The sequence below is a fragment of the Dromaius novaehollandiae genome, chromosome 5 (assembly GCF_036370855.1).
Source record: "Dromaius novaehollandiae isolate bDroNov1 chromosome 5, bDroNov1.hap1, whole genome shotgun sequence".
Lineage (NCBI taxonomy): Eukaryota > Metazoa > Chordata > Aves > Casuariiformes > Dromaiidae > Dromaius > Dromaius novaehollandiae.
The window spans coordinates 77110983-77125125 of record NC_088102.1 but is presented as its reverse complement, the minus strand read 5'-3'; the positions used below and the strand labels follow the sequence as shown (position 1 = coordinate 77125125).

The 14143-nt window shown below is 66.0% G+C and overlaps 3 protein-coding genes across 4 annotated transcripts; 1 reads left to right on the top strand and 2 right to left on the bottom strand.

The window, feature by feature from the left end:
- Positions 1-331: 331 nt before the first annotated feature.
- Positions 332-9244, top strand: LOC112988646 (carbohydrate-responsive element-binding protein-like). Its single transcript, XM_064513407.1, has 17 exons — positions 332-919; positions 2550-2656; positions 3897-3979; positions 4181-4270; positions 4655-4696; positions 4866-5031; positions 5117-5212; positions 5706-5834; positions 6132-6169; positions 6356-6800; positions 6876-6919; positions 7002-7089; positions 7248-7516; positions 7998-8125; positions 8434-8569; positions 8716-8845; positions 8997-9244. Exons 1-17 carry the CDS (start codon positions 369-371, stop codon positions 9110-9112), a joined length of 2658 nt encoding a protein of 885 aa, XP_064369477.1. The 5' UTR covers positions 332-368; the 3' UTR covers positions 9113-9244.
- A 337-nt stretch (positions 9245-9581) lies between these two features.
- On the bottom strand, positions 9582-10945 carry POLD4 (DNA polymerase delta 4, accessory subunit). The gene is made up of 5 exons (XM_064513437.1): positions 10813-10945; positions 10539-10636; positions 10347-10442; positions 10129-10240; positions 9582-9744 (listed from the first exon to the last, which is right to left on the bottom strand). The coding sequence occupies exons 2-5, from the start codon at positions 10630-10632 to the stop codon at positions 9720-9722; spliced, it is 327 nt and encodes a 108-aa protein (XP_064369507.1). The 5' UTR covers positions 10633-10636; positions 10813-10945; the 3' UTR covers positions 9582-9719.
- Positions 10946-11555: 610 nt separating this feature from the next.
- On the bottom strand, positions 11556-13909 carry LOC112988648 (glycine N-acyltransferase-like protein 3). Of its 2 annotated transcripts, none has more exons than XM_064513430.1 (6): positions 13758-13909; positions 13485-13566; positions 12859-12966; positions 12655-12778; positions 12142-12262; positions 11556-12070 (listed from the first exon to the last, which is right to left on the bottom strand). In XM_064513430.1, exons 2-6 carry the CDS (start codon positions 13560-13562, stop codon positions 11641-11643), a joined length of 861 nt encoding a protein of 286 aa, XP_064369500.1. In that variant the 5' UTR covers positions 13563-13566; positions 13758-13909; the 3' UTR covers positions 11556-11640. The 2 variants fall into 2 exon arrangements, with proteins under 2 accessions (XP_064369500.1, XP_064369501.1); XM_064513431.1 differs by having other exon boundaries at positions 11557-12070; positions 12658-12778.
- Between the last annotated feature and the right edge of the window lie 234 nt (positions 13910-14143).

The window sequence follows — 14143 nt, the reverse complement described above, 5'->3', positions numbered from 1 at the left end:
GAGCCTTCCCCTCCCAGGTTTTCCTCAACCTGCCTGTTGCCCCCTCCCTGAAACCCCGCTCAGATTCCAGAAGAGGGGATAGCAGCCCCCCTCAGGCCGGGGAGCCAATACGCACTGCACTACGCAGCAGGTAGCGCGCGCCCGCCCCAGCAGCCGTACGGCGCTGCCGCCTGCGGGGCCGCATGGGAAATGTAGTCCAGCGGCGGGGACGAGCGCGAGCGACTCAGGCGCCATCTTGTGCGCGGAGGAGGTGCCGGGCACCGGTTCACAGCGGGCGAGAACTACAGCTTCCGGCGTACCTTGCGCGAGGGAGGGGAATGGGGGGGGTGAGGCTCCACGCATGCGCGCGGGGCTCCTTCCTGGTTGCTATGGGAGCCTCGAGCGGGCCTGCCACTGTCCGAGGCACTGCTGCGGCCTGGGCCATACTGAGGGGGCCCGAGCCGGGCCGAGCCGAGGGGGCCCCGGGGAGGGGAGAGGAGAGAAATCGGGGGGCGAGGGAGCCGGAGACCTGCCGGAGGCCCCAGGCGGGGCGCTGCCGTGGCCACAGGGCGCAGAGGATGCTGCAGGGGGACCCAGCCATGTCGCAGCCCCAGATCATCCACAGCGGCCACTTCATGGTATCGGAGCCGCACGCCGAGCCCGAGGCCGAGGCGGGAGCTGCGCTGAAGCAGCAGGAGGAGGCGGGGGGAGCAGCTGGCAGGCCAGGCAGGAGGCAGCGGGGGGCAGGGGCAGGCTCCCAGGGCAGGGGCAGGGGCAGAGGCGAGGGCTGGGTCCGGGCAGTGGCAGGCCCCAGCGAGGCTTACAACTTAAGCACGGTGGATGAGGCCACATGCCAGACCTACCACTACGGCCCCCACAGTGCCCTCAGCATCGATGCCTCCCTCACGAAGCTCTTCGAGTGCATGACGCTGGCCTACAGGTGAGGGTGCGGGACAGGCAGCCCCGCCCAGCCTCCGGTGCAGGTCAGCCTGGGGCGGGAGGTCGGGCGCAAACCCACGGAGCAAGCCATGCCGCGCAGCACTGACCATCCTGGCTTGGCCGGGCACATGCATAGACAGAGCCGCAGGGCATGGACTGCCCTGAGTTGGGAGGATGAACACATGGGCAGGGACATGGATGCGGACAGAGCCACAGGGCATGGATCACCCTGGGCCGGGAGGGCATGTGCTGAGGCAGAGCCACAGCTCGTGGATTGTTTTGAGGCTGAGGGTGAATGTGGGGCCCTGCGAGGGGGCACGTATCCAGGAAAGGCTTCTAGATCGGCACTGCACTGAGCCCCGCGGCTGTCGCTCCCTGTTAGCTGAGGCCATGCCCTGGTGGAGGCGCAGAGCTGGGATCAGCTCTGGCTGTGCTCACCATCCCCATGATGGGCTACTCTCTCCCTCCAGCCCAGGATCTCTCTGGTCAGGGGAAGAGGTGGGGGAGCAGTCCCAGAGTCTGCCAACCATGGGTGCCCACCAGGTTGTGGCTCAGCTTGTGGAGAGCTGCTGGAGTGTACCAGAGCCCTTGCTGGGCTGTGGCTCTCTGGGAAGGAACTGGCTGGAACAAGGATGCTGCAGCCCTGGGTTTCCCCTGAGCCCCACCTTTGCTCCCCTCCATGAGTCATGTTTCACAGCTGCCATTGTGGAAGGGGCAGCGTGGGGCACTGGTACCAGAAGAAGCAGGCGAGGCAGCATCCTTGGATCTGCAGGGAGGGGAAGCTGCTGCCACAGCCTCTTCATACCCCCTTCACCATGAGGGATCATAAGACAGGGGTGAGATGTGGGCCATGGGATTGAGAGAGGGGCCACAGCACTGCAGTGGGCTCCCACAGAGGCTCTGGCCAGTCTCCTGTCCATACAGGAGCTTTTTCAGAGATCAGACAGATATTGGTTCTTCTTGAAGTTTTTCCTCCCTTTGCCATGGCTTGGGGGTTCTCGGTCACTTCCTACATGCCTTTGGGTGCTCTTCACGTGGGTTTTACTAGCTCCCTCTCCTAACCCTCTGCCATGCTGTGAATAGCCCGGAAATGTCCTTCATTCTCCCTGCCACAAACCTGGCTCCTGGCCTCCAGCATACCGTGTCCCAGTAGGTTTTGTGACAGTCACTGCCAGGCTGGCCAGGAGGGAGTCGTCTCTGCCCAACCCAGAGACAGTTGAGAAGCCACACAGACCTGCGCTCTGCAGGCCGAGGCAGAGCGAGTTTGGCAGTGGTGCTGGCAACCATTCGGTGCAGTGACAGCATGGCACCAAACTGGACACAGGGGTTTAGAGCAGAGCCGGCAAGGCTGCTCTTGTGGTTTGCAGTGCCATGGCCTCCGCAACATGGCTGGCCGGAGTGCGGTGCCACGGTCTGGAGAGCCGTGCTCGGAGGAGTCCCCTCCCGGTACCTTCCGCCTCCTGACATGTGGCTTGGGACATCAGGCAGGGTGCTTCCACTCTGGGGTCCCTCCGAGCTCTGGGCACACTGCTGGGCTGTCAGGGTGCTGATTTCCTGGGGGTCCCAAGATCCCCTTTCGGTGTCTCCCCACCACCACGACGGGCCACTAAATGCCTCCATCCTGTTCCCAGCGGGCGAATCATGTCACCCAAGTGGAAGACGTTCAAGGGCCTGAAACTCCTACAGCGGGACAAGATCCGGCTGAACAACGCTATCTGGAGGGCTTGGTATTTGCAGTGTGAGTGGGGCCGCGGGCACCGCTGCGGGCCCTGCCACGGGCCAGCCTCCCCCGTCCCCTCCCTTTCCTTCCTTCCTGGCACTCAGCCTCGGTAAGGTCAGAGTCCAGCGCTCTGCCTTTCGATTGCAGGCTGGCGCCATAACTGATTCAAGAAACCGTAATCCTTATTGATTAAGCAACAAGCTACTAAGAAACTAATATATTAAGTAATCAATAACTTAGCTAATTAACAAGCATATAATGTTATTAATTTACAATTATATCATTTTGGACACTATTAAACGAACAGCAAGGCTACTAATTACTGCTCCTAATCTTATGAATCCCACATGACTGCTACTGAATTACAACTCTTATTACTCTTCTGCAACCCCAACAGTGGGTGTTAGGGTGTACATCTATCCCTCTTTGCTCTGCCTTCCCACCCCGAGTCTTTTGGACACCGGCCCGATGGAGAGTCCTATGAGTTGTCGAAAGGGTCCCATCTGGCATCGCAAGGGGCTTGGGGGTGGCAGTGCCCACCAGACATGGACCCACAGGTCAGCGTCGCTCCCGTCAGCAGCCACCCACGCTCTTGCTATCAGAAGATTCTCCCCTACATAGTCCTTTACCTGATTTTATACCTTATTCTCCATTTTCTCCATTTCTGGGCCCACTTTTTGCTGCCCTAGCACCTTCCCTTCTCTACCCAAAGAACCTTAATTACTTTTTTTCCCTTGGTCTGCATTTTGCTACATCCATACCCAAATGAGGTGTTTCTCATATTGTTGCCTAGGCAATCTCAGCCTTATATGGGATTATGGATATGGTTACTTAGATATGGGTGGCCTTGCTAGACTCTTGCCCAAAACTCCCCTACCAGAGCAGTATGTTATTTGTACTGCTCCCACAGCATCCTTGCCCATGAGGAGCAAGCTCAGCCTTGTGAGCTGTTCTTTGGATGGTCTCCTGGCTCCTGGTGAAGGCCTTTGCTAGTTATAGGGCCTGGTATCCCAGTGGGACCTCTTGCTCACAGCCTCCAGACGCTGGGAAGTTAACTGCATGGGATGGGTGACCTTTTTTTTACTGCCTCCCAGCACCCATGGGTGGGCTGGGGCCCCTGGGGTCTCCCCCAGGAGACAGAGTGTCCCTGGTCCCTTTTCTCTCCGGCCCTGGGGGGCATTAGTGCCTGCCAGGGTGGCACGGCCAGGACATGGGAGAGGACGGCAGCAAAATCAGCTCCAGTCCCTTGTCCCCACAGATGTGGAGAGGAGGAAAAACCCTGCATGCAACTCTGTGATGCCACTGGAGGCTGGTGATGGGGAAGAGCACTGCAAGCCAGAGGTGAGCTTCTGGGCCCCTGCTAGCCCCGTACCCTCAAATTCTGGCCTGGATGACAGCTCCCGTGGCACCCATCACACCAGGAGCTGCTGGGAAGCACAGGGCGTTGCCTGGTGGGGTTTGTAGTGGTGTGCTCAGCCCATGGCGTCCCCAGCAGCAGTGCCAGCCAGACACCTGAAGATGCTGCGTGTCCTTGTGCTGCAGGCTGGGGTAATGGAGGGCAAGTACTGGAAGCGCCACGTGCAGGCTGTCACCCGGGAGTACCACAAGTGGGAGATGTACTCATGCGCACAGGTAAGGACATGCGGGCACACAGACGGCCCCTGTACATGTGCCTCCTCCTCTGCTGCTCCCCTCCAACCCGCAGGGCACCAATACCCCTGCCCAGGGCTGGCAGTGCCACCCAGACCAACTGCCTGTTGGCTCCCTCCAGCTGGCACCCCCTTCTCCCCAGAGCAGAGGGCACCAAGCCAGCAGGGCCTATGGTAACCTTCAGTCTGTCTCTGCAGCCCTGCTGGGTGCCACCCTCTGTCCCTCAAGTTGCCTCAGGGTATGAGCAGACTGGGTCAGCCAGCTGGGAAGGGGTGGGGAAGGGGGCACTGCCCACTCTATGCCAGCCTTGGGGGCACTGAAATGGGGCTCGGACTTGCATCATGGCTCCTGTGTGATTTTCTCCAGGTTCAGAAGATGAAAGACGAAATGGCAGCTTCGCCCTGCCAGGTGCCAGTGCTATGCCCACACGTGTTCCCACTGCCCCCACCGTGCCCACTGTGCAAAGGGCTCCCCTTTCCCATCTAGGCCAGTCCCACTGGCATTACTGGGAGCGCCAGCAATGCCTGCTCCTGGATCTGGGTTCACCAGCTTCCCTCACCCTTTCTGTGCATGGCAGGGGGTGCCCAATGCCCAACAGGGTCCAGTGCCCAGTGGTGAGGCAGAGGGCAGCTGCCCCATGGAGCTCGACCCCCTGCACAACCTGGAGATGCTCATTGCGGACCTGGCTGATACCATCTTCTACAGCCGCAACCCCTACGGGGGCCCCAACCCGTGCAGCCTGGGTGAGTGGGGCAGTGCCCCCACTCTGTGCCTGCTGGAGGCACCATGGCAGTCCCCAGCAGTGCCTGACTCCATGCCACCATGCAGCTCACCAGGACAACGCAGACATGATCCAGCCCACCCTTGGCCAGCTGCACCCCAACTTTGGTGAGGATTTCATGGACATTCTGGACCCCCTCAGTGGTGAGTGCTGCTACGGCCCCTCTTCATCCTGTATGTCCTCAGCCTGCTGTGGGGCAGCCCACAGCCCCTCTCCTGTCCCCTCTCTGTCTCGCTTGCTGTGGGACAAAGCTCTGCTGCTCTCCCTGCCTTCCCCGCCCCATAGGCTCCCCTCACAGCCATGGCTCCCCTTTGGGGGCACCCCTGACCTGGGGACCCCATCACCCTCGCACCCTCCCTACGGTAATGACCAGTCCTTCCTGTTGGCATGGGAAAGGGCAAGGCAGGCACTAGGTGGGCAGGCCCTCCGCTGTGTGGGGCCTGGCTGTGGTCGCTGGCTCTGCCTGGCATTATGTACTGGGCATCAGAGCCAGAAACAATGTGTGCCACAGAGCTGCCCACTCTGCCAGGGCCCTGGCAGGTGCTGGGGAAGCTAAGGTGCCTGCCCTGAAGCTCTGTCTCTCTGTCTCTGGCTGCCTCTGTCTCTGTTTCTGCCTGCTTGCCCACCGGGACCCAGGGAGGCTGGCCATTCCTGCCCTGGGTAGTGCCAGCCCCAGCCACCAGCTCTTCACCCGCTTCTCTTCTGTCACCTCCTCTGGCTCCCTGAAACACCTCCCTGCTGTGCCCATGCTGGCTGCCAGGAAAGGTACCACACGGGCCCTGCCTCTCCCTCCCCGGGGCACCCCAGGCCCCTTCTACACAAACACCCCCTGTCCTATCTGCGGGGCACCTGTAGCCCCCAGCAGGCATCAACCATGCCATGCCTGTGCTGGGGAGGGGGGACTGCAGCTCCCCCTGTGGCCTGCTCCACCAGTGTTTGGTGGGGCATTGGGTGGGGGGAGCAAAGCTTGCTGGGAAAAGGAGTCTCCCTGATCTGCCCCACCTCTGTCCCTGCCCCCGGCCCCACTCTGTATTAACCCCACCTCCTGTCCCGCCCCCACAGGTTTCTTCACTGCTGCCCGCCCCCTGCCAGTGCCACTGGTGAGTCCCAGACTTCGGCCCCACTATGCCCGCCACACAGTGCTGCCCGTCCCAGCAGAAAGGACGTAGCTTCTCTCTGGGCGGGCTGGGGACAGGCTCTGCCCCTGCTGGGGAAGGCGTGGCCAGGCTGCCCAGGCTCTCCCCCTGTGGGGCTCCATGCTCACCTTCTCCCCCCTCCCTTCCCAGGTGCCTGCAGTGCCTCCTGCCCCCTCTGTGGCTCCAACCCCCCTGGGCAGCCCCAGCCCCCCCGGCAGCCTGGGCAGCCTCAAAGAGGAGCCCACAGGGGGCCCGGAGGTGCTGCCACTTGCCTTCCCCCTGGAGCTGGAGCCCCCGGCGCCCCTGGAGGAGCAGCAGACCTTCCTGCCCCTCTTCCCCACATCCCCGCTGTGGGTGAGCCCCTCACCCGGCCCCCCGGCCCTGCACCTCCCGCCCCAGCTCGCCCTGGTGCTCTCCGTTGTTGCCGCTGAGGACCCAGCACCCACCACGGGCACCTTCGCCGTGCTGGTGCCAGCACCCCTGCCTGTGGGGGCCCCCCGCCGCCGGCCCCTGCAGCGCATCGCCCCAGCCCCGGGCACCGCTTGCCCGCCTGCGTCCCCCGCTGCCGTCACTCCTGCCCCCCGCTTCCCACCAGGTAGGTGTCTACACGGGCATGGGGGGGCACCCTGGCATTAGGTCTCACTAACACCTTTTCCCCCCCCCCGCCCAGGTACAGCGGCACTGCCCATCGCACCAGCCAGAAACCCCCGCCAGGTAAGCGCCCCTTGCATCCTTTGGGGAGGTGGCCAGGCACCATGCCTGGCACGTCCTGCCAGCCCCATCTCTCCCCCTCCAGGGCTGTAGCACCCCAGACCCCCCTGCGGGCATCCTGCTGGCAGAGAAGAGCTCCCACCCCCACTCCAGCACGTCCCCCAGTGGCACCGGTACCATGGGCCCCGCTAGCCGTGTGGCAGGTGTTGGGTGAGGGGTGCGGGCACAACTGGGGACAGGCATGGAGGCAGCAGGAACCGAGGATGGGTGACAGTGGGCACCTGTCCGTCTGCACCCATTGTGCCCTCAGCTGTGTCTTTCACACCCACAGACGTGAAGGCGGTGGAGGGCATGGGGCACGCGTCACGCCAAGCCTGCAGCCTCCCTGGCACCAAGGTAAAGCTGTCCGAGGGGCTGCTGGCATTGCCGGGGCAGTGGGGGACACTGCTGATGTGGCCCCCCCCCTCCCCTTGCTGCCTGCAGCCTGGCCATTGGGCCGTGCTGCCCACTGGCAACCATGCCCGCCGCATGCACATCAGCTCCAGCTTCAGTGTTCTCGCCAGCCTCGTGGCACCCGCCTCCACCCAGTCCACCGTCAAGGTAGGTGCCCGCCACCCCCTGCCGCTCGCCTGTACCCGGCTCCCTGCTGCTGCCTGCCCCTCTGTGGCCAGCCCCCATCCCCATCCCTATGCCCCTCCTTGGGCCATCCCCCATTGTCCTCTCTGTGCCAACCCCTGTCCCCGTGCCAGTGCCCATCTGCCTCCCCATGCTTGTCCCTATCCTTGGGCCAGTGCCTGCTCCCCTCTCTGTGCCTGTCCCCCACTCTGTCCCCATGCCCGTGCCATTGCACATCCCTGTTCCTGTGCCCATGCCTGTGCCAGTGCCTGTCCTGCACTTTGTCCCCAGGCCCATCCCTGTCTCCATGCCCATTCCCATCCCTGTCCCCATGCCCATCCCCATGCCAGTGCCCATCCCTGTGCCTGTGGCACTGGCTCTCCCATCCCGTGCCCACGCCTGTCCCTATGCCGGTCTCCGTGCCCGTCGCGGGGGCCGGGGGCGCCAGGCTCACGGGTGCCCACAGCTCAGCAAGGCCCACCTGCTGCAGCGCAGCGTGGCCTACGTGGGGCGGCTGCAGCAGGAACGGCAGCAAGGCCAGGCCATGGCCCAGCGCCTCCGTGGCGAGATCCAGGAGCTCAGTGCCGCCATCAGGTGAGTGCAGGGGCAGGCCCGGCCCTGCCATTGGACGGGATCTTGTACACTGAGGTCTGCCACTGGGTAATGCACAGAAGGGGCAGGGCCTGGGATGAGCTCTGCCATTGGCTGATGGGGGAGGGAAGGGCCTGGACCGAGTGCTGCCATCGGGCAACACAGAGGGAGGCAGTGGCTGGGCTCACCTCTGCCATTGGGTGATCCAGGGGGTGGGGCCTGGGGAATCTTATGTGCTGTGTGCTGCCATTGGAGGATGCTGGGCAGGGGTGGGGCCTGCACAGCCACGCCCACCTACCCCTGCCCCCCAGGGAGTTCCAGCAGCAGCTGCCCCCCGGCGGGACCCCAGCAGCAGCAGCAGCAGCAGCGCCACAGGCCGACACGGCTGCCCAGCTCTTTGCTGACTACGTGCGCCGGCAGACGCTGCAGGATTGGCGCTTCTGGCTCGTATCCTGCGGGCACGGGCCCTGGGTGGGGTGGCACAGGGGGATGGCATGCCCCACAGGTCCACTTGGCTCCTGGCCACAGGTGGGGGCTGGAGGCAGATCCCAGGGCGGGCAAGCAGCACCTTGTCCTTAACCCAGTGCTCCCAGTTCAGTACCATTATGAAGCCGCTGTTTGAGAGCTACAGCAAGGCCGTGAGCACCAGCAGCACTGAGGACTTCTGCCAGTCCGTGCTTGGCTGGCTGGAGCAGCACTGCACCCTGCCTGTGCTGCGCCCTGGTAGGTCCAGCCCTTGGCTGTGGGCACGAGGGCACCACGGGGAGGGACCCAGGTGTCCTGGTGCCCCTGTGTCCCAGGCCCAGGGGGCCTACGGCCATGGGAGAGGTGGGCATGGGGGCACAGTAGGTACTGACCTCCTTCTCCCCCCCAGCCATCTCCAGCTCCCTGCTGCAGCTCAGCAGGGTCACGTCCATCCTGACACAGCCCACCCGGCTCCCCGAGCAGGCACTGCAGGCTGTGTCCTGCCTGCCCCACAGCGACAGCTGAGCTGTCCTGTGGCGCTGATGAGGACAGACAAGCCACCCCATGGCAGGCCGGGCTCCCCACACTGCCTACAGTGGACACAGGGTCCCTCTTGGCCAGGACACCCCAGGGAGGGGGCAGGGGGATCCCCCCCTGCCCTATCGTGAGGAAAGCAGTGGGGCAGAGTGATCCCTAGCTCTGTGAGGCAAAGGGATCCCTGTCTGCTTCGCAGCAAGCAGTTATGTGGGGCAGAGGGATGGAGGCAGCGTGCAGGGGGGCGCAGAGCCATGGTGGCCCTGAGGCTGGCATTAAACCCTCTGTCTACCTGGACAACGTGCCTGGCTCTCTCCTTGGGGATGGGAGGGGACTGTGCCCACCCCATGGTGCCCCACAGCAGGGCTTCACCCCTTTCCTGTCCTGCCTTGGGGCACCACCTGGAGCCTGGGTGCCCTGCTGCTGGGGGCACCGTCTGTAGACAGCATGCCGCAGCCGGCCTTGTTCACACCAGCCTTTAATCTGCCCGGTGCCCGCCACAGGACGTGGGCACGGCTGCAGGGATGCCTGGCGCGGGGGCAGCGGGGGGCAGCGGGACAGCCCCGGGCACTGCCTCTGGGGATCGGTGCGTAGACTCTCAGAGCGGGTACTCGTGCCAGAGGCTGTGGGGCACAGGTACGGGAGGTCAGCGGGTGCCTTTGGCCCTGGCCTGTGGTCCCCAGCCCAGGTGCATGCCCAGCTCCCCCCCGACTCCAGCCTTTCCGCAGAGGGAGGCTGGCGGCTGTTAGAGCTATCAATTCTGGGGGATACCGTGTACCAAAGAGGGAGGGCATAGGCTACCCCACAGCACCTGCTGTAGGGCTGCCACTGGGAGGCAGTGGGGCAGGAGAGACCAGGTGTTGGCCAGGGCTGATGGGATTCCCAGGGCCCCTACCCCCTGTGGCACCCTCCTCAGGGCCTGGTGCCTGCAGCCTGGCACCCCACACTCGCTGCCCCCTGCCCCCCCATTGCCTGCCCGGTTCCCCCTGTTGCCCCACGGCACCCACCTGTATGTGACAGCAGGGTCGTCCTGGTGCTCCAGGAGGGCATCGCGCACGGGGGCCGGGGGGCTCAGCCCCAGGGCCTGCGCCCGCTCCCACCGCTGCAGCCGGGTGATGCCTGCGGGCAGAGGGTCAGCAGGCGGGTGCGGGGCGGGCACCGCGCTGCCCTGGGACCGCTGGGGCAGGCGGGCAGCGCCGGGGCGGGCGCCGCCCGGGGCTCTCACCCGTGCAGGGGCCGTACTCCCAGGAGAGGTCGAAGCGGCGCAGCATGTCCAGAACGGCCGGGTCCGGGCAGGAGGCGGCGGGCGCCGGCGCCTCCTCTGCAGGGCACGGGCACGGCTCGGACACCGGGGGGCGGGGCCTGCCCGAGGCCCCGCCCCCGAGACCCCCCCCCGCGGCCCCGCCCCCGCACTCACCCTGCCGGGTCCCGCGGCGCCCCTTGGCCTCAGCGCGCCGCGACGGCCGCCGCAACACCGGGAAGGAGTCGGTGATGAGCCGCTTCCGCCCCATGGCCCTGCGAGCACAGCGCGGCGCTGAGGCGGCGCCCGGGCGGCCGCGCAGCCCCCGCCCCGCTGGCACGGCGGCCCGGCTGCTCGTCCCCTCCGCCGGCACCGGGCCCCGGCGGCGCGGTGCGCCCCCCGCTGACACGGGAACCCGGTGCCCCCCCGGCCCCCCGAGCCCCCGCTTTACCGCCTCCCGTTGTCACCAACGCCGCAGGGAGCCCCGGCGTCCGAGCGCCCGGCCCCGCCTCTTTCCCCTGGCGGCGGCGGGGACCCAGGCGTCCGGGCTGCCGGCTCCTCCCCCTGCCGCTGCCGGGAGGCGGAAGCGAGCGCGGGCTGCGGAGCCGGCGGCTGCCACCCGGGGACACCCAGGCGTCCGGGGGCCCGGGCACGGCCCGCCCCCCGCGAGCGTCGCTGTTCCCCCGGCTGCACGGCAGTGCCTCCCCCCGTTAAATCGGGGGCTCACGCTGTGCGGTGGTCGCCGTATGGTCCGCGCCCCTCTCTGGCTGTGCCCCCCCCGCCCCCGGAGACACAGTCAGTGACCAGCAAAGGCTGTGCTGCTCTTTCCCCCGTGGGGGACCCCCGTCCCCAGGGACGCACATGTGGCAGGTGCTGGCTGCACGGATTTGACTGGCGCTTTCCTGCCGTCCCCGGGGGGGGGGGGGCGGACAACAAGAATAGCACCGTGCAGGGCCACAGTGCGTGTCCTGGCACACGGCCCCACCCCCCCATGTACAAGGCATGGCTCACCCAGGACGTCGCTGGGTCCCACAGAGGGTGACGCCACCAGACCAGCCCCCCAGGCTGTAACGGCTGGCGCTAAGCCAGGCGTGAAACCACCAGCAGCAAGAAAACAGGGGTGAACTGGGGGGGGGGCACAACCCTATACGAGCCATCAGAGACTCACAACATGCCTGGTTCCCCCGTGCCAAAGGACCAGGCACACAGAGCAGGGGGATGACCAGGTTTTATTGCCAGTGGGGATGTGTGCTGAGTCCCCCCCGGGCAGCGGGGGGGGTCAGGGCCTGGGCCCGGGCCGGCCCAGGCCGGGGTTGTGCAGCACGAAGCGGCAGTGGCCGGGCAGGCGCTGGTAGCCCAGCTGCTCCTGCAGCCGCTGCATGGGCCTGTTGTCTGGGGCCGTGTGCCCAAAGGCGGGGAAGCCGCGGGCCTGCGCCTGCCGGGCGGCCAGGACGGTGAGCGCCCGCATGTGCCCACGCCGGCGGTGGGCGGGCAGGGTGTAGCCGTGCGCTGCAGTGCCAAAGGGGTCCAGCAGGACCCAGCAGAGGGGCTGCGTGGCGGTGGCGGTGAGCAGGCACAGGCTGGGGAAGCGCGCCACCATGTCAGCCAGGTAGCGGCGGCTCCACGCGTTTCCCCCGTAGGCCCAGGTAGCGTCCAGCAGGTCCGCGTGCGCTGGGCTCAGCGAGCCCACCCGGACACCGGGGTCCAGCCTGCAGGGGGGGGCATCTGTGAGCCGGAGCAGGCACTGCACTGGTTTTGGGGGGGGGGGGGGGGTGCTCACCGGGGCTCAGGCATGGTGCTGGGGTTGGGGTGCAGGTAGGTGTAGTACTGTGACACCTCCAGCTCGACACCCTTGGCTGCTGCCACAGCCTGCGATGCCAATGCCACCCCGTCCTGCAGCCCTGGAAAGGGGGGGGGGGGGCATCAGCCCCCTCCCCGAGCCACCCGTGTCCCCAGTCCCACAGCCCCAGGCCCTCCCCAGCCCCCACCCCAGTGTCTTGTGCCCCACTCCCAGTGCCCCCACTTCCTTCTGCCAATCCCCCCCAGTGCCCCCCATTCCTCACCCCTAGTCCACACAGTTTCAGCCCTCAGTGCCCCCCATTTCTCACCCCCCCCCCCAGTTCCACCAGTACCAGCAGTTTCACACCCTCCCCCCCAGTGCTCCCCAGCATCACTGATCTCTGCCCCCAGGGCCCCCCAGTGCCTCCCATTCCTCCCCCTCCCCAGTACCCCCAGTTTCAGCCCCCTGTGTCCCTGACCCCTGCCCCCCCCCAGCGCCCACCACCCCTGGCACCACCAAAGATGTGGAAGGCGGTGTCCCAGTGGAGGGCACCCGGGCTCTCCAGCAGGGCCCGGTAGGCACCCAGGTCACGGTAGAAAGCTGCGTGCATGTTCATGTAGCAGTCGTCTGCCGGCACCTGTGGGGCAGGAATGGGGCTAAGCTGGCCTGGCCTGGCCGCTGGGACAGCCCTTGCCCCCAGCACCCCACAGCGGCCACCTCGCCGCGGCGCCGCGCCAGCACTGCGTGGAAGTCCGGCCAGGCATCCACCACAGCCTCGAAGTCCCCAGGGTTGCCCCGGTTCATGTTCATCACAGCCCCATGCACCTGCGGGCCAAAGGGTCAGCGCTGTGGGGAGGAGTTTTGGGGGGGGGGGGGGGGGGCTGACCTCATTAAAGATGGCCACCCTCACCCTGGGCTGGCCCAGAGGGAAGGTGGAGGGGGCGGAGCCATAAGCCAAGCTGCCCATGAGGGGGTGGGGCCTGAAGGAGGGGCAGGGCTTGGGAAAGACCCTCCCCCAAGGGAGCTGGGGCAGCAGGGGCTCCTTGGATTGGCCAGGTGACACCCTGCCTGGGCTGGGATTGGCTGGGCCATCCTGGCCTGCAAGGGGATTGGCTGACTCAGACCCAAGCCAGGCTGTGATTGGCTGGCTCCAGCTGGCCTTGCCTGGGAATGTCCCGGGCTGGACTTGGGACTCGCAGCAGTCTGGGGTGGGGGGGGGGTCCCATCACTGTGGGGCAGGGGGTGACACTAGGGTCCCTGTCACTGGTGGGGAGGAGGGTGATAGCAGTGTCCCCATCACTGGCAGGGCAAGGGGCAGGGGATGACACTGGGGTCCCCATCACCGGCAGGGCGAGGGGCAGGCTCCTCCGCAGGGCTCCTTCCAGTCGCTGCAGCTGGGCCGGGCACGTCAGGATCAGCATGGCCCTGCCAAGAGACACCCCCCCCCCCCCTCAAATAACAGCAGGACGGGGGGGGGGGGTCCCCTGAGACCCCAAACAACAGCCGGATGGAGCCCTGAGACCCCAAATAACAGCGGGACAGGTCTCCCAAGATCCTGCAATAACAGTGGGATGGGACCCCCCCCCCCCCCAAGACCCTACAATAACTGGGGGTACCTTGGAGCTGTGGGGCAGGCGGTGACAGCAGCACGTCCCTGTGGTTGTGGGGCAGGTGGTGACGCTGGTGGGTCCCCGTGGCTGTTGGGCAGGCGGTGCTGCCGGCGGGTCCCAGGGCTGCTGTCTGCTGTCACAGCTGAGTGAGTGCCCCCTGCCCCGTGGGGCGGGCAGTGAGCAGGGGCTGTTCTTCCAAAGCTGGTCACAGGGCCTCTGGGAAAACAATACCGCCTGCTCCACGGAGCCCCAGCAGCCCTGCCTGCCCCACGGCTGCAGAGCCATGCTGGTCCTGACGTGCCTGGCCCAGCTGCAGCACCTGCAGGAGGCTCTTCGGAGGAGCCTGCCCCACACCCTGACAGTGACCTGGCCTTGGGGGCGGGGGGGGGTCC